Source organism: Schistocerca gregaria, chromosome 2 (genome assembly GCF_023897955.1).
Source record: "Schistocerca gregaria isolate iqSchGreg1 chromosome 2, iqSchGreg1.2, whole genome shotgun sequence".
NCBI classification, from domain to species: Eukaryota; Metazoa; Arthropoda; class Insecta; order Orthoptera; family Acrididae; genus Schistocerca; species Schistocerca gregaria.
In genome coordinates, this window is record NC_064921.1 from 893,638,814 (window position 1) to 893,664,291 (window position 25,478).

Here is a 25,478-nt window from a genome sequence, read left to right on the forward strand (position 1 = left end):
GCAGTATCTATCTTGCCCCTAGTGAGATAAGCCTCTACATCAGGCTGTTCCAGCACGTCGGCTCCGTCGTGAGCTGTGGAGCGCTCCCTGCTCCAGGGAGCCGTGTCGCTCGCTGTAACCAGTCAAGTGGGCCTGCACGCCGGCACCTTGCATGGCTGGCTGAGGCAGGCAGGTAGGCAAGCGTTTTGATGTGCCAGCTGCATCTTACAAGATCGACAACCTCATAGTCTTAGCTGCTAAGACGTGGTGACATGCTACACCAGAAAATACAATGTTCAGGAAATAAATAAGAAACAACTGTTTTACAAGAAATTGCATACTAACTTTATTGGGTCTCTGTAGCTTGACATTTTCTTTTCATTACAAGATCAGAAATATCAGGCATCAAAGTGTTCGCAGCATTAATGCGGAGGATGGCCTTCATTGTTGCATCCTGAAGAAACAATCGTTCCTTACTTTTTACTCTTTTCATTACTGAGAAAAGCTGCTCACAACAATACGTAGATCCAAACATGCACATGATCTGATCTGCATTTTTGTGACGCTTTGGAAATGTTTTTTGCTGTAATGAATGATACCATTGTGACAAATCCAACGTGTCTCTTTCAACAAAGTTGAATTTTGCAAATCAATTATCTCCAATTGAAGTGATGGTGACATGTCATCGGGGGAAACTGAAAAAGGAGTGCCGAACACCTAAAGTTCCATCTCCAGACTAGTGAGGTCTCGGAATCGTGTTTCAAACGACGTGATGAGCCGCTTTAACTTTGCTTGGTAATCGCCGAAAGTAGTACCTTCAGGTAGTTCTAAAGAAGCAAGACGAATGAAGATTGTTAAAATGTCCATTACTCATCTGCCTCTCAAATAAACGTAACTTTTCCATGAACGCTTTGATCTGGTCGTGCTTGTCAACGATTAGCTGCCCTTTGCCCTGCAGTGACTGATTTAAATTATTCAGATGCATAGTTATATCAGCTAGGAACGTCAGGTCTGATATCCATTTTATATCTTTCAGACAACACATTTCTTCCCCTTTCATTTCAAGAAAAAGGGATATTTCCTCACGAATGGCAAAGAAAACATCAAGAACTTTTTCCTGACTCAGCCAACGAACTGTACTGTGGTAAGGTATATCCCCATACTCCGCTTCCATATCTTTCAGGAATCCTTTGAACTGGCGATGATTCATACCGTGACGCTGCACAAAATTCACACACTTCACAACATCTTTCATTACGCCACCTAGCTCCACTGTTTCAGCGCACAGTGCCTCTTGGTGAATAAAACAATGAAGAGTCAAAATGTCTTTCCCGAATTTGTCACTGAGTTTATTTTTCAAACAAGAAGCAAAACCTTGGTGACGCCCGATCATTTGTGGTGCACCGTCTGTCACTACAGAATGGAGCTTATCCCACGGCAAATTCATATTGTCCACTGATTCACAAACAGCTTCAAAAATGTCACGTCCTGTTGCGGTGTAATCGAGTGGTACCACATCCAAGAGTTCTTCAGTTACTTGCAGCTCCATGTCAACACCACGCACAAAGACTGCAAGTCGAGCACAGTCCGATATGTCGGTGCTTTCGCCAAGCGCTAGCGAAAATGCAACAAAGCTCTCCACCTTTCTCCTGAGCTGTGTCTCTAAATCCGCTGCCATGTCCAGGATTCAACGAGACATTGTTTGCTTCGACAGGCAAACCCCTTCAATTGCCTGCACCTCCATTGGAGACAAACATTCTGCAACAGCTACCATGCATGATTTTACGAGTGGTCCCACCAAAAATGCCTTACCACTTGTCGCAATGATGTGAGCGACCCTGTAGCTTGCTCGAAGTACAGATTCAGTAGTGTTTTCTCCGCTCTCATTCACCTGAAAATTATAAACTCGTTACAGAACACGAACTATGTTGCATGTTTTGATACACTCTGTATTACGAAACTGTTTTTGAACTTACGTCTCCTGCTATGTCATTCTTAAGCCTGGCTACCAGTTCTCAGCGTGCAACGCCTTTTACCTGATCGTAGTGCGCAGCGCGAAGACGTGTATAATGTCGTCATATGTTGTACCTCTTTGCAGAATTGAATACTTAATGACATACAAGACATTGCAGATGACCATCCCTCTCAATGAATAGAAAGGTATCCTCCAACAGAGGTACAGGGCTCCCGCGGCTAGTCATAGCTGTCATTGAACAAGGATCATTGTGTCAGTTGCGGCTGTATGCGGCCAGGGGGCAGTGAGTTCGCTTTCCCCCTCCACGCAGGCTCCGAGCTGCCGCAATGAGCGCTCCGGCTCCCTAGAGCTCGGATGGAACAGCCTGCTCTACATCCTTACATTTGTCCTCTAGCCATCCCTGTTTAGCCATTTTGCACTTCCTGTCGATCTCATTTTTGAGAAGTTTGTATTCTTTTTTGCCTGCTTCATTTACTGCATTTTTATATTTTCTCCTTTCATCAATTACATGTTTCCCAGGTACAGGTACTGAATTTATTTACAGCTTTGCATCCACACCTTCATTAGTCAACCACAATATTAGTGCACCTGGGAGTGAAGGCGCTTTGGTCAGCTTACCGTGAGTTTTTACCATGACATTTCATGAAGACTCACAGAACCACTAAATAGTATATGAGCAACTGTCTCAAAATCCTTCATAATTCAATGCGTTCTCCTGTCGTCACTTTACTGATTTATTGTAATGTCGTCATGTGTTTCCGACAATGGCCTTGGGAGACCAAGTGCAATAATATCGTGGTTGGTAATACCACACAGTGTCTAGCCTTGTGCTTATTGCGTATGACGTCATATCTCCTGAAACAAGAGTCAAGCAAGGATATTCTGTAGGTACATTCAATGACATATCCAAATGTTTGTGTGAAAAATTTGTTGCGAATGGAGTTAATAGCAATGAAGCAATAAATTTAAACATCATGCACGAAGTAGCAGTTTTTCACCCATCTCACTGTTTATGGCATCATACCTCCTTAACTATATGTCATACAAGGATACAATATTGTAGCTGCATTCAATGGCATATGTGAATACTGTCTGCGAAATTTACTGTGAATAGAATTACTTGGAAAGAAATAATTAATTTAAACTTCATGCATGATGCAGCAGTTTTTAATGCATCTCATTGTTTATGACACCCTATCTCCTGAAATATTAGTCATACCCTGATACAAATTTGCACTTATATTCAGTGGTATATAGACATACTGTCTGTAAAATGTGACACAAATACAGTTAGTAGTAAAGAAGTAACAAACAAAAATGTCGTGTCTCATGAGGTACTTTTACTGCATGAACAGCGGGAAAGTAGTTAGTGGTAAACGTTTTTCCAATCATTTCGTAGGAGATGACAGCAAGAAAAAAATTTGTAAAGTTGTGAAATTGTGTGTAAAGTTTGTTGCATGTTGCTAAGTGCTTTCATTCTCAAATTGGATAAATAAAGTCTGGGCATTTACACGTAGAGATTTAAGCTTCTTTTTCCTGCCCAACCCCATCCTTTTCATAGGTAGGTGGTTTTTCCCATAGAGCAATTGTCACCTGACCGTAAGGTATATGTGTACCATTGGGTGAAATCAGTCTACTGGTTCTGGAGATGTGAAACATACATACAACATCCATTTTTGTATGGATGGATATATCTGCTTATGTACCACATATTAAAAAAAAAATGTACCATATGTCCATCCAAAGGCATATTAAGAGTATCATGTAAAAAAAATTGCAGTAAACTGGTCAAGTTCTTTTCCAAATTTTTAGTTCAATGTTAAACAACAATTTGTCAACAATCAGTATTATAGATAAGTTGTCACTCAGAGAGCGAAGTCTCCATAACAATAACACAATTTTACACCAGCATACACTGATGAGCCTAGACTGCTCTGTGGCTTTCCATAACGTGTCCTGTGTTCCATGTCAATGAAACCAGGTGTGCATGATCGATTAAACACTACAAAATTGTTCATCTGTTGTGATCCACTGAATGCAGATCACACAACCAAGTTCACGTAAGGAGCAGAGAAACATGTCATATTTTAATGGAAGCTACGAACGGAAATGTTACTTTGTTGGCTGCATGCCCTGTGGGAATTCGGAACAGATTATAAAACTAAGGAAACCTGGATGAACCACAAAATGCACAATTTGCTGGTTCCATACTCCTACAACGAAATTTTTGTTGAGGCACTAGGTCACATGTCAGTGAAATGATGAGTCACTGAAAGAGAGGGATGACAAATTTCCGATTGTACAGCTAAGAATTATCTGAACATGTAGCAGCAACTGAGTTGAGAGATAATGTATCATAAATACAGCTCCTAAAAGACCATTGACCTCTTACTCAAAACAAGAACCTATGACATGCACTGCTTTTGAAGTAAGGAAGGAAGGAAGGAAGGAAGAAAGCAAAGAAGCTGTGATTAGGTTTTATTGTTCAGTCAACAGGGTCTTAGAGACTGGGGAAGGGAATTCACCTTTTCAAGGGAATCACAGAAAATTCATTTTTAGATTGCCTGATTTGAATCCTATATATAACTAATCAAATGATCGTGACAAGATCAGCAGAGAATTAAAGAGTTCATAAAGTGGCTTACCAACAGTCATTATTCCCAGGCAACGGATCATTAAATGAAGGAAATGAGAGGGGTATTGGACGTGCCCTTGGCCAGTGATATGTTGTAGAGTGCAGGTATAGATGTGGCTCAGAAGGAAGGTTAGAATTTAGCATCTCATCAACAGCAAGATTATTAGGCATAAGAGCAGTCAGCCAGCTTGAAAAGGGAAGCAGAAGGTAACTGTCTATGCCCTTTTCAAAAGAATGATCCGTGTATTACTTGTCCGAACTTATTTACAGAAAACCTAAATAAGAATGAGCCAGTCTAGTGTCATAAATGCAAGTTCAGTGGTATCACACTAGCATACCCCCACCCAAGACAGAAAATACATTCTGCAGACAGTAAAACACACAGATGTCATCTCTTAGCAAACAGATACACATTAAAAGTAACTTGATGACTATTACACCCAAACTGTTTAACTTTTTTTCCTTGAGAAAACTGTTGGATTGAGATTCACTCGACCCACTTACTGTGAACTTTAAAAACTCACTACATTTTTTGGATTCCAGTGTATTGAGCACTCACTTACTTCTGAATATTTCCAGAGTGTTTAGCATAACAAAAGGTGTTTTTTGACATCCCACCATAACATACTTTAGTGTATTAGATGATAATTGAAGAGAGAACAATTAGACTCTTTGCTTGCACAGTAAAACTTACTCAATAATGGACTCTAAACGAACAGTAATACTTTTGTAGCCCCACTTGCACTGTGCTCAGGTTACATAAAGACCTATTCTATACAGGTGCTCATTAATTTCTTTTTAATTTAACTAAATGTCATCCATTATATTCATGGAAATATAGCCCATCAGATGGCAATACTTACCACATTAGATGGCACTGTTCTTAGGACACACTAAAAACAGATTTTGTCACCTGAAGCAACCCCAATAACTGGAAGATTTTCACTTCAAATTTTTTTTTTTTTGTCAAAGATGTCTTCGTGTGACAAGATGCAATGAGACATCTGCCCCTAAATCACACAGTGTGTAACCCACAGTGAATAAAACTTATTAATTTCAAAGGCTTCTTCCAGAATGATGTAAGTTTAACCCTTTTGCACCTGTGGGCATGTATACATATCCCGCTACACTGTTCCTCACATGTTGTAAACACGTACATGCATGCCACTTGGGTGTTCCAAAAATGTTATCGATATCAGAATGTGTCATAAGCCACAACCTCTCAATGCTAAGGGCAAGTTACTACCGTATCTCTGTGAATCAAAATGTTTTGAGTATTTTATCATACAACATATGTATTTCATTGCACGTTATTTGCAAAAAATATTTGTTTCAGTATCTTGAATTGTTTACGAGATATGAAGCTTGTTATGGCCACGATTCACGTTGCACAAGGATGAAAATGCATGTGTGTGACATGTAGAAAACCCAAAAACCGGAGAATGAAATGAGATATCATTCTGCTCCAAATTTCAATACCTTACCTAAATTCCAAACACTATAATGTATGAGCTAAAATCAAATATACACAAAGTTTACGCAATGTGGCTTTACATCTGCTCAAACTCTAAAATTTCATGCAATATTTTACTTAATTTGATGCAGCGCAGTAAGTACAATGGAAAACAAAAACAATAAAATTCTTTATTGAGTGTAGATATCAGACTGTAATATGTGCAAAAATCTAATTTTTCCACCTAATAGTTTTTGAAAAATTGAATGTTAAAGCATTCCATATCGATCGGAATGTCGTCTCTCAACACAGGTACCAGCATTTGGCAAGCAGGCACCAGCATTTGGCGAGCAGTACAGCCATAACAAAAGTGGCTGCAGCACAGAATGTAAAGAGCACGTCTGCAGCAGCAAAAGTGTTAATACAAAGGCAGGTCCAAGGACCTCGAGGTACAACAAATTGCTTTTCTGCTGCTGGAGTTTGAAGGTGGTCGGCCGATGTTGTTGTTGTTGTTGTTGTTGTTGATGTTGATGATGATGACTGTAAATGTACACAGACTGAACTATGTGATTATTAGCCCCTTAATCTTCTCGTGGTGTCTGAAAGATGTAGCCATTCTACCAAAGTGAATGACACACAATTTGGTTGGTAAGAAAAGAAAGATCACTGATATATAATGCTGGTGAGACTACATGACCTATGTCTACTACACCCCCCCCCCCCTTTTTTTTTTTTTTTTGGAATAGCAAATGGGTGGCACTTTAAACTGATCCTCATGCAACTAGATTCTTCCGCATGTATCAATTACTAAAGGTCGAACCAATCCTGCCTCTAATCTGACTAGAGAAACAATGTTGTATTAAGACTGGTAAATTTCCTCAAAAACCCCGTTTTTGCAGAGTTCATAAAATGTGATGCTGTCACATTGTATCATATGCTTTGTGTAGGTAAAAAAATACTATGCTGATGGTGCAAAAAGGTCTCCTGATTCACAAACTCCAACCATATCAGATGATCCATGGTAGTCTGAGATCTTCGGAATCTGCACTGGAAATGGGAAAGGAGATTTTTTTCAGATTCCAAACATTAACAGGACTGCATATTAACCATCTTTTCTAATAATTTGATAAGTTGTTTGTAAGGTTGATCGATCTGTAGCTATTTCTATTTTTTTGGGTCCTGGCTTCGTTTCAGTATAGGTATTTTGATTATTTTGATTCTCTCTCTCTCTCTCTCTCTCTCTCTCTCTCTCTCTCTCTCCATTGAGAGACAAATTCAATATCTCACTATAGATTGTCAAAAATTTATACAATAGAGCTGTGGGGGTGATGTAGAGTGGGGATCACTGAAATGTTAACATATAGTAAGAATGTAATACATACGAACATGAAAAACAACAGGATCATTTTATTAATTACTGAATCATTCCAGTAGTCTGTACAATATATACAATTTCATGATTTGTTCTACATATTTGTTATAACAAACCATTTCCATGTGCAATGGAAAATATAAATTATATCACAACTCTTATTGGTGAAACACTTCGAGATGAACAATTTCATGATTCAGCACTAATTAAGTATGTCATGAATACCAGGGTCAACAGCCATTGTGAAAAAAGGTGGAACTGTTAAGAAGCACTTGCAAATTCAGTCTACACTGTACCTACTCAAAGATTCAATATAGTCTCTTCATGTTATGGTGTACAACACGAGGCACATTTTTAACACTGATGCTGCCACCACACACACATGAAACATTAATTTTCATGCTGCTGCTCTACTTATCAAGAAAATTGAGCTTTTATTTGGTGGTGTTTAAGTACTGCCATAATACAGTGGTGAAGTAATAAAACTTTTGTACTGACAACCAACAAAAATTGATTATTTAGGATCCAAATAAAACTATTCTTTATCCACAATTCCTCATAATATTTTACATCATACAAATATAAAAATGTATGGCAATTGCAAAAATGTATGCAGTGCAATGCTTTAAGTAACAAATAACTGAATAAATATTTGCACCCTTCAAAATTTCCAGTGAGCCATTATCAAGTCCAGCTTTCTCTATCACACGAGTTAGTTAATACACCAAAACAATTTTTTTAAATGCTTCTACAAAAGCCTGTACTCAACCAACTCAAAGAGAATATTCAGTGGTTTGTGGAGTAACAATGAAATAATATACATAAGACTGCCATTGTACATTACAAGTACAAAAATTTATCTCAAACGCAATGCACACGGTTACACTCTGCCTGTACATCATTAGTGTGAAAATTAACTATTTTTAAAGTTTTTTTAAGCCCTGCGCTATGTACACGAGTAATCTACTGAAACATGCCTCTGTCAGAATACAAAGAAATCTACAACATTAAATTCTCTCTCCATATTGTTGTTAATAACAACATGCGAACTGTTAAATTAATTCTTCATACACCACACTGTTACTTTTAATTATATCAAGCTAAAAAATTGAGGTATCTAGATGAAATGTAGGGTACAAGACTTGAAAAAAATTTGTAATCTCATAGTGATACATTACCAAAAATAGTGATATTGTGAAAACGATTACAACAGTAAAATACAAAGATTCATAAGACATGAGCAAATTCAGTCTCTTCCAAGTGAACTGAATAAAACAGAAGATTTTTGAAGCTTTACAAAGAATTATTTCACTCGACAGATACATGATACAATCAAATACCACATTACTTTGTTTGCCTATAGTCCTTGAAAACAACTAGGCAATGGTGCAACATGATACATTGTCAAAAGACACATTACATCACTATACAAAACAAACATAATCAAACGGCAAGCAAACACAATTATGATCCTTTCTGGAATAAAATTAAACAACAACTGGAGAAGAAATGACCAGAACAATAACTTATCACATGTAATTAGCTTGAGTGAGACATATCTTGTATACAGTACAGAACCTTTGCAGACCATTATGCGACAGAGGGACCAACGCAATTAGATACAAATGGCAATGGATTTGCTTTACATTTTACAACATTGATAAAGAAGCTGTGCACAAATCTATAGAAAAATGCGCTTGCCAAAAACTTTTACTGAAGTTGTACTAGATTCCAAAGGAATACTTTTGTGCACATAAATGTACTTTCCGACTGACTATTAGAATAAAATGCTCTGCTTCTGCCAGAAGGGTGAAAATTCTTGACTACATATTATGTAACCATCAGTTCAAAATGTTAAGTGTCATTCAATTAACCTAGACTTAATCAAAAGCAAAGACAGTTAACAATAACCTACTAGGGAAAGCAGACAACATAAAACATTCTCAGCTACAGTACATTAAAAACAGGTGAAATTGATATAAGCTTTCCTCAAGCAAAATATACCATTTCTTGTAAGTCACATGTTCACATATCCAGTTAATATCAACAGTAAATCAAGAACATTCATCATGTGGATCATATGGGCAATAATTTGGAACTATGTTGCAAGAGATAAAAACTAAATGATTATTACAGATTCCATAAATATGCTATGGTACAAATATGCAATTGTTGGTGTTTTCCCCCTTAATGTGAATTGAAATCAAGTTATTTAACATTATATTGCATGACACAATGTTGCATTCACTACCAACTGACATCACAGCCTATCAGAAGTACCTATAAGTAAACAGTGACATCTATCTCCTGGAGTTAAAAGTACCTCTTTTTTTTAAAGCTGAGATAGGAAAAATCTGAAGTGTGGTTGCTCGTAAAGAAAGATCTTTCATTTCCAAGGAGGTGAAATTCAATTTTTTTCTTTTTTTCTTTTTTTTCAACTGTTTGAAAGTTTTCTGTTGACTTTTGTGGTATCTGATTAAACATTTACTTATGAATTTCTTTTCATCAATCATTCCATTTCTTAATTACTTTTCAATTCAGTTTATTACATACGGTTTAAAGCTAAGTGTATAACAGTACCACAGTTCTCCAGAAATACAAAACAATGTCAAATAACAGCTAAGATAAACATGCAGTGAGAGGGGAAGGAGGAATTCTGTCTGGGTGGGAGTGGGAGGGGAGGATAAAATTAAATAATCTTTTTCACTAATTTAAAGCTTAAAACTCATTACTTTAAGGTAAGTTTAGAAGGACATGTTATTTTGACTTTTGCACATAAGTTCAGAAAACAAACTATTACACTCAATGATGGGTTTGATTAATAAACATCAATGCTATAAAAAAATGTGCATGCATAAAAACTGAGATAACTATCATTATCTCCAAATATTAAGCAATTTCACTAGATGACGGCCAGTAAAAAGTACTGTTATGCATTGTTCAGACTCCCATATAAATGATTCTTGATTGCACTTGGATAATGAACAGTAATCAAATCAATGTGTAATGTTCTTTTTCTTGAAATACCATATGACGGGGAAAAAACTGTACAATGAAAACCTGCTGTTAAGAGTCAACAATGCACTCCGTATCAGGCTGTGATGTGCGTAGGACAGGCTGTGATGTGTGTAGGAATAGCAACTAAAAGGGCCCAGAACAATCAAACTATACATAAACACTAATATGCAATTGTTTCATCTTCTGTTTTTAATAGTTTCTATGTTATATGGATGCCAGAGCCCATAACAAAATAATTACGCTATGGAACAGAAATTTCCAAAGGCACAAAAAAGTGTTTAAATACTAGAGACCTTCCACATTTTAAGACAGACACAACCGGTCAACGTCTTACACGGAAAATTGCAGGCACAATTGTATTTTCTACCATAGTCATTAATGTTATTATCCAATCAATTCCACTAGCTGTGCAAAAAATCAATAGTGGGAACCATGGATGATTCTAAACGAAGGAATCATAAAGCATAACAGTCCAACATTTATGTTACCATAATGTTCACTCAATACTACCTGAATGAACTCTATCCTCCTCTCACGTACAATATTGTTTTTCACATAAACATTACGTTCTACAAAAGCAGAAAGGAGTGCCTAGTAATGTAATAAATTTTTGTCACCGGGAGACACAAAAATGTTTTGAGCAAGTGAGAAAACTGGGATATAGCAGTATAAATTAACAGAGCGTGCCTGATTTGTAAAACCTTCTTCATCATAAGCTCTGGAAGATTAGCTAACAAAAGAGCTCCTTAAGATAATTAAGGAAAACATTATTTAAATAAATTATAATGTTTATGAGAGACAAGAAGTCACAAATGGAAAGATAATTCTTTCAGAGTTTGCACTTTCCCTATACTGTAAACATAATAAAGCATATCTGCTGGTGCAGTGGCTGGGCTACTTTATGAGTATGGCCCTTTTATTTTCCACCATTGTAGGAAGCAAAAATGCCAGTTACAAAACACTAGAGATCAAATTTTTTAATGCCACAGAATCTCTCAAAACATACCAACTTAAAAAACAAGGGGGTTCTCTCAAAATATATCACATTTCTGCTATATTATCATACACATTGTATCAAACAACTAACGTAAGGTAAGTATCTGATCTGCACAAACACTTTTGTTAAGCATTTCTTTTTTTTCCTCACACTCTGAGCCTTCATGACAGGGCAAGTTTAAACTAGAAGTAGCAATTTTTGGCTGAAAATTAGTCCTGTACTTTCCAACAAGCATCAAAGTCATTTGTATAATTTTTAAAAAATTATATATATTTCTAATTTTCGTTTTTTTTTACAATACATGAAACAAAGATAAAACTGCAAAACAACAGAAAGCACTGACAACATTTTAACAAATGTATCAAGTCAGAAAATATGAAGCACTTCGTTTATGGCAGGTACTTGCACAGCATGAATTTGCTATGTGACTACACAAAACACATGTCCTCCTTGACATTCCTATTCTCAAGTTTTTGGGAGACAATCTGAACAATGTTAAGATGAAACATAGCACGATGCACACTTTTTTTGTTAACACTATAAACAAAAGCAGTGTTAAACTTGAGTGTTCTGTGGAGCAGTGCCCGCTGATACCAACGGCTGTGCATATTCCACGAAGTCATCAATAAGTACGGGCCACGCACCTTCTTCGTCATAGTTGGACATATCATCATTTATCATCATTGCAAAATCCAGAAGTAAGTTCCAAGTATCTTTAGGTATTGAACGTTTATGATGTTCCTGAAGCAAATAAAAAAACAATCCATCTGTAAAATTACATGTACACAGAGTGAGAAAGAGAGAGAGAAATTGGCCTGCATTGTCAGCAGTAGAATGTGACTGAAACAACTGTAAAATGAATTCCAGCTTTTAAAAGTCTAAAACATATTTTGTGGCAGGCTGTGATATTTATAGGAACTGCATATCATAGGTACTTGTCCCTGAATAACCAAACTTCCCCCCTAACAGGACCAAACTTTTGACAAAAATGATATCGGATAAGAAAAATGCAACAATAAAGTAACTGTGGTTTTAGTGTTTACAGGGGGCTGGCAGAAATATTGTGAAATAGCTTAATAATATTTCCAATTAACAAATGTAAAAAGAAATGAAATGTTGGCAAAATGGCATATAAAACAATAAATTATATCTTCCGATGTCTTTGCCACAAAAGAAGATTGCTCCACTGTGTGGCTGAGCTTGACAAACACACACAAAAGTAACACACTCTATAGCAATTGAATTACAGACATCTGTATAGTAGTGTGTAACAACCCCTTCCCCCCTGAAAATGGCTCCAAGAAGTACTCCATGTGACACCAAAGGTGTTGGGGAGGCACCCTGATCCAGGACCTTTGGACTGAAGCTGGCACAGTGATTCAAACTAGGACTGTTGACATTTTAAAAAATATTCGGAATCCAATATACTGATAAAGAAATATCATTATCGGCCCTAGATATATCAAAGAAAAAAATAAATAAAAAAGTAGCAATATATTGTTATATAAACAGAAAAGATAGCAATGTACTAGCCTATCAAAATATCAGCTGCACACTGTAAATATACTGCCAGTTTTAGAGCTATATGTTTAAGTATTGATTTACTATTAGATATTCTGTACATCAACAAGCCAGCAGCCTGCTCACCCCCTTGGAGCAAGAATTGAAAATCATGACGTTCACACCTGGTGGTAACCACTTTGCTAACATTGGTAACTGCATATAACTGGCACAATAAAAGGTGTCCGATGTGTGTGTCATTCAGTTTCATCACATATCTGATTTGTCCGGAACATTTCACTTCATGTCTACATCCATGCTTTTTTTTATTTTTGGAAATGCCAGTAACCTAGCAGCTGTAGTGTCAAAATTGCATCGTCAAGCTAAACATCACAGTTTCTGTTGGCAGCACAGAGTGCTTATTACGTTAGCATTTCCCCACACACATCTCCACCTTCCGCAAAGACCAATCTTGCCATTTAGATTTTTGTTCATCATTTTCAGCAACTGTTTTTGAAGAATGGTGATGTGAAGAAATAGCATACTCGTTGCATTAAAAATTGTTTCTTTTTTCCTACTACAATTTCAAATATTTACCGGGAGGGTTGGGCGCAAAGTTAAAATGTCGGCACATGATATTGACATTTCTATGTTGATTATCGGTGAAATATATATCGCAGATATATATCGATACTTTTTGGAAAAAAATATATCAACAGCTGTACTTCAAATGTACCAACTTTAACCTCTTACTCTCCCTGATTCTTCCTCTTTCATCTTTCTTTCCCTTAATCATCAAAATAACTATGTCTTTCATCCTGCCACTTCTTTCTAACCTTACCCAGTCTACTAATCTTTCCTCCCTTGAGAAAGAAGGAAGAAAGATTTAGAGTTAAACATTCCTTCAACGTCAAGGTCATTAGAGGGCGTAGGATGGAGAAGGAAATCAGTTACACCCTTTCCAAAGGAACCATCCCAGCATTTTCCTAAATGATTTAGGGAAATCATGGAAGGCCTAAATCTGGATGGCTGGATAAAGATTTGAACCAGTATCATCCAGAATGAGAGTCCAGCGTGCTAATAGCTGTGCCACCTTGCTCAGTACAAGCTAATATTTCCAAAAGCTAGAGAAGTTTTTTGTACTTTTTTGTGTCTACTACCAATACTTGAAACGAGTTTCACCTCCTGAAGTAAGTGTTGGCTATCCATGTCTCCTTTTAATTTCATAGTTTTCACAAGTTAATTTTCCTTTTGATGCAATAAAAATGCATTCCCATGTGGATGTATCATGTAAACATGATGGTTCACAGAATTTTATATATATATATATATATATATATATATATATATATATATATATATATATATATATATATAATGATTGTGGTTGACAGTGAGTGAACACTACACTCAAAATACCTCACTGGCAAATTTGAAGAAATCCACACTTCATCACAAATACACAAGACCCTGTGAATAATTAACCAATTAATAGAACTTTTTAAAACCCTGGTTCATGCATACTGCCTCCTTCTGCATGTGCAGTGGGTATGATTTTGCCAAGTTTTGCTTATTTCATTGTATTGTAGAATTATCCAAATGGGAATCTTTTACTCGTAAGGATATTATTTACTCGGTCATGGACAAATCCCTAATTGATATGGGTCACACAACAAAACCTATAAGCTGACATAATGTCAGACTATCTATGAAAGTACATCAAGAGCAAATGACCTTGGATGCTCTTAAACGGAATGATTCTGCTCCATGTTAATGTGCGTCCACATGTTTCCAAGACCACACAAAGTGTAATGGCTAAATATAACTGGGAGCAGCTTGAGCACCTATCCTACAGCCCAGACATGTCACCCTGTGACTTCCGTGTGTTTGGTCTGCTAAAAAACGTATCATAGGGAAATGCTTCAGCTCTGACAACAAACTGACGGACACTGAACGACACTCTTATTACAGGCACAGGATTTCTGGGAACAGGAAATCCTTTCACTTGTGAAACAATGGGATAGTTGTGCTCACATTTCTGGTGATTACTGCTGAAAAAAGACTTCAATTATACCCACACTGTTGTTTTGCATTTTTCAGTTTGAACACCCCTCACATCACAGAGAGGCTTACATTCAGCTCCCTGGAAACCAAGCCTGAACACAACAAAATATGATGACTATTCTAGTTACTAGCCGAAGATTGGAAACAAGCTGGAAAAAGCAGCCTCAGAGGGTTTAGCACCTGTGGGCAAAACTAAGCTATATAAAATCTATTTGTGTCTCACTGTAATTGTGCACATGTGTCTTATTAAGAAACCTGAATTGACAAATTAGTGGTCTGTTCAAGATGTTCATTCCAACCCCATTCCCAGTTTCTGCAAAGACTAGATACAGCTTCAAGGCCACTTTGCCAAGTTTGCATTTGAATTAGAATGTGATCTACATACCTACAAGTCACCATATTCTTTGATAATTTGCTATTCATTTCTTTGGTAATTTATTGGAAGAGTTTAAGAAAATGGTTTAACTCATATGAAATCTGCACCACTAATGAAAACGTGTGGATTTCGTGTAAGTGATATGTTTCAGGCGTATATTAAAACATTCCTCCTAAATAAGAAATAAAGATGTTATTTTTGAGACTCTAAGGTTGGAAACGTTCTAGGATTAAAAGTGAATACATAGTAAATCCATGACGACTCACTCAGAAGTTGCTTACCGCCTACTTACTGAAAGGTGAAACTGTTTAAATGACTAGACTTTTCACTACCAGTTTTTTTCAATTTCTATTGCAAAATGAAACAATTAAGTAGAAATCAAACAATGGAAAATCCAAGATGGAATGTAACAATACTATGAGAAGGAAAGTTGCCACTCACCATATAGCAGAGAAGCTGTGTCGCAGATAGGCACAACAAAAAGATTTTCACACTTAAAGCTTTTGCCCAATGGCCTTTGTCAACAAGAGACAGACATACACAGATAAACACTCATGCAAACGCAACTCACACACATGACTGCAGTCTCAGGCAACTGAAACCAGTTGCCTTTTTGTTGTGCCTATCTGCGACTCAGCACCTCCGCTATATGGTGGGTAGCAACTTTCCTTCTCATGATATTCAAACAATTAAGTAGGTCTCATGTCAGGGAGGGAGGGAGATGTGTCAACATGGAGGAATCATTGGTTTGTCTGAAGTTTAAAGCCATGAGGTGTACAATTACATTACATAGATTCCATGAAGAAGAGTCTCTGCAGTATATGAATTGTGGCCATAAAATAATGGGACTGTTACTGTCACAGAGTACATACGCATGCACCAAACATGAATGACCAATAGCTGTTAATTGTGAAGCCTTTTCAGTTGAATATGGCACATCTGCTGTTTGTAGACAAATCTGTGTGGTCATGGCTTTCCTTTGTGTAGGAGCAGTTATTTTGTTTTGCCAGAAAAAATCGTAAGTGTAATAATAGAGCAAAGAATTGTCACGAAGATTCACTTGAAACCTGGAAAAAACTGCTACTGAAACCTAACTTTTAGTAAAGAAAATTGAACTTTTAGTAAAAAAAATTGCATTGAGAAAACTGTTTATTACTGAGTGAGTTGAGCAGATTTTCAGATGGTCAAGAATACAACAAAAGCTCATGTGCGGGATGCCCTTCAACATCAAAAACTGATGGAAATATCAAAAACGTAGGTCATCTGATTTGATCTGACAGTTGGTCAAGTTGATTGCTGAAATTGTAGGAATTAACAGATTGTGTAAGGCAAATTTTACATAACCAGTTTTACATGAGAAAAGTGTGTACAAAACTGGTGCTGAAGATTCTCACAATTGAACAGCAAGAAACTTGCGAAAATTTTTGTACTGACACTCTGAAACCACTGAAAATGATCATAATTTCTTGGAAAGAGTGATAACATGTGACCAATCTTGGTTTTTTGCTTATGATCCGGAAACTGCGTGTATTGGAAAGGGCTAAATTCACCAAGAGCAAAAAAAAACTCATTTGAGTAAATCAATATTCAAAGTGATGTTGATTGCCATAATTTTATATATATTCATGGAACTGCGTATCTTCATTGGATTTCTGACGGTCATATTAATCAACATTACAATTTTGAGTTTTTTGCTCAACTCTATGAGAAAATAAGGAGAAAAAAAAAAGACTAACTGTGGAAGATCAAGTCATGGGTTCTTCATCAAGACAATATAAGACAACCCAGCTTTTTCACCTGACCTAGCACCATGCGACTTACCTATACCTCAATGTCATACCTCCAATACATGGAACAAGACTTTGGTCCATTGAAGCAAGGAAACAAGAAGCTGCAACATGTCACCAAGTAGCTCACATACAAAAACCAATGTTTTACAGCATTAATCAGGTTATTTCATAGCCCCACAATGCAGAAGTAAGTCAAAGGTGATTGTTTCATTTATCTAAGATGAAACAAAATGACTTACTTCATGAAAGAGTATGGTATACAGCACTAATATTAATTATATTAAATCTAAGACACTGATTTTAAGGATTTGCGTGAAGATATTCTTCACTGCTGTAAGAGAAGCTGCTGAACAAAAATTTACTTTCAGCCTAAGTTCCACATCATCCACAAGATGTTTAATATGTCATTTCCTCCACTCACAAAATTACAAGCTCTGATATTCCTGTTTGTATAACATATCAAAATCCGATGCCAATCTTGATAATAATACATAGAAAACACGGGTTTATAAAAGTGAACACATGACATTTTATTGTGTATATGCAGAGTGAAGCAACAAATGAAAATTTGTACCAAGCCCAGGACTCTAGACTGGATCTCCTGCTTACTAGACAGATGCGCTAGCCACTAAGCCAGACCATCATGGTGACTTTGCACAACTGCAGAGACTTCTGCAAGCTGTTCGATTTTAGGGGGATTACCAAGTGCCCTGAGACATGAACGAGAATTTGGAATGAGGAAGCAAGCATGCTCAGGTAGGCCAAACGGTTGTGCAAGTCACTGTGCCAGAGTGATGTTTGAAAATTTATACTTACGAATAGTTTTTTTCCCACTTTTTAATGTGCTTGGAATTTTGTCTCTTAAAGGCAAGCACAGGGCACCTATTTTGCTTCCGTGTAATTTCATAGTTCTCTCAAGTGAATCTTCCTTTTCGAACAACACAAATTTTTGTCCTAACTAGTAATATGGAAAAGTTTAGCTCTATATGACAGACTTAATGGCAAGAGCATAGCATTCAACATGGAGGAGGAGGAGGAGGAGGAGGAGGAGGAGGAGGAGGGAGGAGGAGATTAGTGTTTGATGTCCTGTTGACAAAGACGTCATTAGAGACAGAGCACAAGCTCAGATTACGGAAGGGAAGCAGCTGTGTCCTTTCGAAACACGGCATTTGCCTTAAGCTTTTTAGAGAAATCTAAATCAGGGTGGCTGGACGCTAGTTTGAACAGTTGTCCTCCCAAATGCATGTCCAGTGTGCTAACCACTGCACTACCAGGGCATTTGATTACAACTGGATCAAAAGACACAGAAGAACAAAACAGGTAGTTAATTTTATACAGTGCTGTTATAAGAGGAATAATAATCATTTGCACAGAATAGGCAATGCACATCATATCACTACAGACCAAACAGATGCTAAAATGTTAGGTGTTTAATGAACTACAAATCAGTCCCATTATACAGTGTTTCCTTTTTGGACAGACAGATACAATCATGTAATCCACAAATGTAGAAGTTTAATAATCTTCTATTCAGTAGTTGTAACAAGAAGTGAAGTAGTAAACAGAAACAACCGAGTCTGAAGACCTAATTAACATTATTACAGGAACAAGGCAGGGGCACTGAAGCAATATCCTCTAAAATAAAATACATTCTAGATCTCCCAACCCTCATGAAGAGATCATTTTTCAAGAGCACTCTGCTTTGTACTGAGATGAGCTCAAAAATACAGTTTTCATGTAATGCAATATTTGATGATCAGGAACGATGGGTGCAGCATGGTCATCAGCGACCTTGTGAAGTCTCAGTATGCATTCTTGTAAGGGGGATGAAGGCTGTCCTCAGTGGCAGAGTTACCTAAAATGCATTTACATCCACCTATCAATTTTAAAAACTGCCATCAAGATACACTAAACCAGTGGATCCCACCAACTTTTCTGAGACCATTAGCCATGAGTGCAATCAGGTATTAGCTAGTAAACCCCCTCCATCACCACCAACCACTAGTGCCCAACAAAATTAACGGCAAAAGATAAATGATATTTACCTTTTGTATGTGTTTTATTAAACCATGAGCTAATGAGTCAGTGATGTAATTGGTACCACCTACTTCCAACAACCTCTTTTACAATTATGAAGCAATTCTTGGTGCACTGCTGGAAATACCTACAACTCCTTCTCAGAAAAGGAAGTGAACTGCCCACATTGAGGGTCATTACAGAGGATTTAGGTTCACTATGTAGAGGCTTTACTAAGGAAGATACCGTGGTTATTGTGGGTGGGCCGGGCAACATTATTGACAGAGATCCGAGGTACAGCATAGAGTGTGACCTGGCAAATATTGCATCGGCATCGAGTCATACCAGTGTTGGGTTTGTGTCGGATCTGGAGTGCCACGACCGGCCTCATTCGAGCTCTTCTGTCAGGAGAGTTAATTTGGAGTTGGAACGGCTACTTGGATCTGATGCAGGGTCACACATTGGTGTGGTTCCTGTTGATTCACTCTGTAGGTGGGACTATACTAGACATGGCCTACACCTCAACAAGAAGGGGAAGGGTAAACTGGCTGGGCTGGTAGCAGGAAATATCAAGGGGGGAGGAACTATATCTCATGGTGGTAACTCTTTTTTAGTTTAAGATCAGTGTCCACTGGGAAACTCAGCCAGGCAAGTACTAAAGATGTTAAAAAAGTTCAAGATACTCACAAAAGTAAAATGAAAAATGTTAGTATATTTCATCAAAATATTGGGGGATTGAAGAATAAACTTGATGAGCTTCTGCTTTGTTTAGAAGATATAGAAACTGAGAATGTAATAGATGTACTATGCCTGTCTGAGCATCACATTGTCACTGATATGCAAAAGGTTAGCATCAATGGGTACAAATTAGCTGCTCATGTAAGTAGAGATAATATGATGAGAGGAGGAGTTGCCATATATGTCAAAAGCTTCCACAGCACAAAACATTTAGAAACCAAAAAAATTTGTGTAGAGCAACATATGGAAGCATGTGCCACTGAACTAAAACTAAATGATGGCACTTTCATAATTGTAACAGTGTATAGGTCCCCCTCAGGGAATTTCGAGCTATTTCTAGAAAACTTGGATGCTTTGTTGTGCTATCTGTCAGACAGGGGGAAGCAAATTATCATTTGTGGGGATTTCAATGTTGATTCCCTGTAAGAGTGTAATAGGAAGAATGACCTTTTAGTATTACTCAGTTCTTTCAATTTGAGTTCCGTCATTGATTTTCCTACTCGGATAACAAAGAACAGCAGGACATTGATAGATAACTTTTTTATAGACCAAGATAAGTTTAAGGACATAAATGCTTATCCTGTTGAGGATGGTCTTTCAGATCATGGTGCACAGCTAGTTACAGTACATGATATAGCTCCATGCAGTATATCAAATCAGAATTTCAAAACAGTGCGTTCAATTAACAATATAAATACTGCAAACTTTAGGGAAAGCCTAAAGGTGCTAGACTGGGATGAAGTGTATATGGAACCCGATGCAAACTTGAAATATAACTTATTTCACGGTACATATTTAAGGGTATTTGAAAATTGTTTTCCCAAGAAAATAGTGAAACATAATTCCAAGAAAACATATAAAAAAACCTTGGCTAACTAAAGGAATAAGAATATCTTGCAACCGTAAAAGAGAACTGTATCTAACAGCAAGAGGGAGTACTGCCCCCGAAATTGTTCAATATTATAAAAACTATTGTGCAGTACTAAGAAAAGTTATTAAAAAGTCCAGAAGCATGTGTATCATGTCTGAGATCAGTAACTCTGATAATAAAATTAAAGCAATTTGGAATATTATTGAAAGGGAAACAGGGCAACCAAGAGCACAGGAAGACTTTAGTGCCATAAAACTGAATGACAAGTGTACTAACAAACAATCTGAAATTGGAAATATTTTCAATAATCATTTTTTAAATGTTGTGGAGAAAATAGGATCTAGATCTTCACTAGAAGAGGCAAGGCTTTAATAGAAGAGGCCATACCTGTGCAATTTGAAACAACTGTATTTCCACAAACCTCTCCCTCTGAAATCAGTAAAATAATAAACTCACTGAAAAGTAAAAGCTCTTACGGAATTGATGTTATTTCCAGCAAGATACTTAAAGCTTGTTCCCCACAGATAAGTAGGATTCTCAGCCACGTATGTAATAGCTCTTTGGAGCAGGGGGTTTTCCCCGATAGACTGAAATATGCCATTGCAAAACCATTGCATAAAAAGGGGGATACGTCGGATGTCAACAACTATCGCCCAATCTCTCTTCTGACAGCTCTATCAAAAATTTTTGAGAAAGTAATGTATTCAAGAGTAGCCTCCCATATTTGTAAAAATAAAGCACTAACAAAATGTCAGTTTGGTTTTTCAACAGAAAATGCTATATACGCTTTCACTGATCAAATATTAAATGCTCTGAATAACCAGACATCACCCATTGGTATTTTTTGTGATCTCTCAAAGGCCTTTGACTGTGTAAATCATGGAATTCTTTTAGATAAGCTAAATCATTATGGTTTGAGGGGGGCAGTGCACAAATGGTTTAATTCATACTTAACTGGAAGAAAGCAGAAAGTTGAAATAAGTGGTTCATGTAATGTTAATACAACAGTTGATTCCTGAAACTGGCGGGCTATCAAGTACGGAGTCCCACAGGGTTCGGTCTTAGGTCCTTTACTGTTCTTGATATACATTAATGACTTAACATTCCATATTGATGAAGATGCAAAGTTAGTTCTTTTTGCTGATAATACAAGTATAGTAATAACATCCAAAAACCAAGAACTAGGTGATGTAAATGATGTTTTTCACAAAATTATTATGTGGTTCTCAGCAAACGGACTCTCTTTAAATTTTGATAAAACACAGTATATACAGTTCTGTACAGTAAATGGCACAACTCCAGTAATAAATATAGACTTTGAACAGAACTATGTAGCTAAGGTAGAATTTTCAAAATTTTTAGGTGTGTCCGTTGATGAGAGATTAAACTGGAAGCAACACATTGTTGGTCTGCTGAAACGTCTGAGTTCTGCTACGTATGCTATGAGGGTTATTGCAAATTTTGGTGATAAGAATCTCAGTAAATTCACTGCTTTCTTATGGTATCATATTCTGGGGTAATTCATCATTGAGTAGAAAAGTATTCATTGCTCAAAAACGTGTAATCAGAATAATTGCTGGAGTCCACCCACGGTCATCCTGCAGACATCTATTTAAGGATCTAGGGATCCTCACAGTAACCTCACAGTATATATATTCACTTATGAAATTTGTTGTTAATAATCCAGCCCAGTTCAAGAGTAATAGCAGGGTGCATAGCTATAACACCAGGAGAAAGGATGATCTTCACTATGCAGGGTTAAATCTGACTTTGGCACAGAAGGGGGTAAATTTTTCTGCCACAAATGTCTTTGGTCACCTACCAAACAGTATCAAAAGCCTGACAGATAGTCAACCAACATTTAAAAATAAATTAAAAGAATTTCTAGATGACAACTCCTTCTACTCATTGGCTGAATTTTTAGATATAAATTAAGGGAGGGAAAAAAAACTAACTTAAGCATTAGTGTCATGCAATATTTTGTGTAATGTAATATCTTGTACAGACATCTTTCATTAACCTGACACGTTCCATATCATTATGAAGTGCCGTATTCATGATCTATGGAACAAGTATTAATCTAATCTAATCTACTTGTCACAAAACATGGTTCCTCTGCACCACTCCTCTCCCTTCTGACATCTGCTTCACACCCACACAATGGAGCCCAACCCATATATTAAGTTAAAGCACGAGCACTATTATGGGTGGCTATAAACTATTCATTCATTTTCCAAGCTGTATATTTTAAAAAGTATTACAAGTAAAAATATGATACTTGCCTGACTAGAACTGTAAACTTACCAAGTTTACATTTTGCACTCTAAAAATATTCTATGATTGTCCCTCTGATCATATGACCCATCTCCAAGCAGTAGTCAAGTTTGTTCCACACTTTATGTCAGCAACACCCTATCACTTTTCATCACACCAGCATTGATGTGTTTTCTGAGCTGTTCTAGTTTTCTTGGCAGTGGAGGGTCATAAACATGGTCCTTTATAAACCCCCCAGCCCCACCTCACTTTCAACATTACACCCAATCGAACAATGTACACTGTTTAAGTTGCTTCAGTGAGAGGGTCTTGTTGAAAGATGAAATTCTCAGAATCAGGTGTTAGATGTGGTATCAACCAAAACTGTAATGTAGCACGGTATGAGGTATCTGCCACAGTCTTCTCAGAGAGGAAAAACAGTCAATACAGCATCATCTGCGGCAAAGCACAGTAAACAGTAGTCTATGGAGAATCTCATTCATGCATCACTATATCCTGACGATTTTCAGTGTCCTACACTTTCACATTATGGTGATTAACCTTTCCAGATAAATGGTAGGTTGCTTCATCACTGAACAACAACTTTCTTCTCATACTGTGATGCAAAATTGAAGGCACAAGCCATAATCTTCTGGTTTTAATTGTTGCATGAGCTGCAGATGGTATGGTTTGGAAGGTAGCCTCCAAAGCCTAATCTACCACACAATTTGCTGCAATATTCCAGCATGAGCTGCAGATGGTATGGTTTAGAAGGTAATCCCCATCACAGAATATACCACACAATTTGCTGTGCTGTTCCCAAGTTCAAGGCTAGCACCGAATTTTGGTCTCCGCCCATTAAAACTTTCCCTTACCTTCTCCACGATTGCATCTGGCACACTTGGTCGACCAGTACTTTTCCGTTTGCAGAGACAAACAGTGTCCCTAAATTGTCGGTACCAAAGCACAATGTTCTGTTTACATCAGAGTTCTTTGCTTTTCCATAATTCCTACCGAAGGCACACTGCACTGTTGCACCAGAGAAACATATTACATATTCCAAGTCACAAAAACTATTTTCTTGCCAACCAGCAGTCACAATGCAAACTCAGAAAGTTAACAGTTCTATTCTTGCATCAATAAAATTTGTATATGTAATATTTTGGAAAATATACATCTCCTAAAATGAACTAATCATTTATAGTAGCCCTGTGCTTACTGTCTGTACATCAATTGATCACCGCACTCCTTTGACCACTGCATTCCTTCCTCCCAATAATAATAATAATAATAATAATAATACTTGTACACTCTACCTATTTAAATGCCACTACACTGCTGCAATGTCCAAGCTAAACTGTCAATTAGTTCATTAACTGTTTTGATGTGGATAAGGAAGCAATTTTTCTTGTCTATTTTGGGAGCTACCTAGACTCGATAAGACATTTTTAAGAGGTATTTAAACATATGTAATGTTTATGAATATCAGTCTCTCTATCATAGACGCATGGTACAGAGTATGAGAGTACTGGTTGGACTATGTGAGGAAGATGATTTTCATACATTCCTTTCACAAGCTCTAACCTCCTCCACACTGTGATATGTTTTAACACTAGTAATTGAAAAAAATTACTGGTAACTTATGTTATCGCTATTAAAGTCTTGCAAAATTTGGAATAATAGTCTTGACTTTTAAAAATAATTTAGTGACCGAAACACAATTGAATGCTTTCGTTCTTAGCTGTCAGAAAATTTAATTAGTTGGGAGCCACAGCACTGAACTATGACATTGAAAATAGAGTAATAAAAACTTATGCTGCCTGGGCAAGCTATTTATTCAAAGCATGCCGACATCACCAATACAGCACCCTAAGGATGAGTTTTGACAGATCCCAAAATATCAAAATACATGTTATGCTGGTCAGAAAGAATAGGGGGCTGGTCTCCAGCCAAACCAATGGTTGCCCTGATGTCAATACATAAAACAGACACAAAACTACCTGAAACTCCATCCAACCTCCTGACTGCACCTAGCCGCATACCCTCTCTCTCCACCCTCGCAGCTTCATGCTCCTACAAGCAGCACTTCAGCGTCCCCATACCTATTCTGCTATCCCTCCCCTAATTCCCCAGTCTCCTCCTTACACACACCACCCAGATTGCTTCTCCCACACAGCTCTCTCTCTCTCTCTCTCTCTCTCTCTCTCTCTCTCTCTCTCTCTCTCTCTGTGTGTGTGTGTGTGTGTGTGTGTGTGTGTGTGTGTGTGTGTGTGTTTTTTTTTTTTCCAATTCCTAAGGCAACCTTTTGGCCAAAAGTTTACTTATTTAAGTCTTTCTTTTTGTTGTGCCTATCTGTGACTCAACATTTCCGGTGTATGGTGAGTAGCACTCAATCCTTTTCATAATATTGTCATTATTCCATCCCAGATTTTTCCTTGCTT

At 37.2% G+C, this 25,478-nt stretch overlaps 1 protein-coding gene across 2 annotated transcripts in view; it reads right to left on the reverse strand.

Moving 5' to 3' along the window:
• Positions 1 to 7,429: 7,429 nt before the first annotated feature.
• Positions 7,430 to 25,478, reverse strand: part of LOC126335340 (DCN1-like protein 1) — a 42,535-nt gene continuing 24,486 nt past the window's right edge. For both annotated transcript variants that reach the window (XM_049998514.1, XM_049998515.1), the window contains exon 5: positions 7,430 to 12,170. In XM_049998514.1, the coding sequence (XP_049854471.1) occupies positions 11,985 to 12,170 (186 nt within the window). In that variant the 3' untranslated portion in view covers positions 7,430 to 11,984. The remainder of the gene's footprint in view (positions 12,171 to 25,478) is intronic.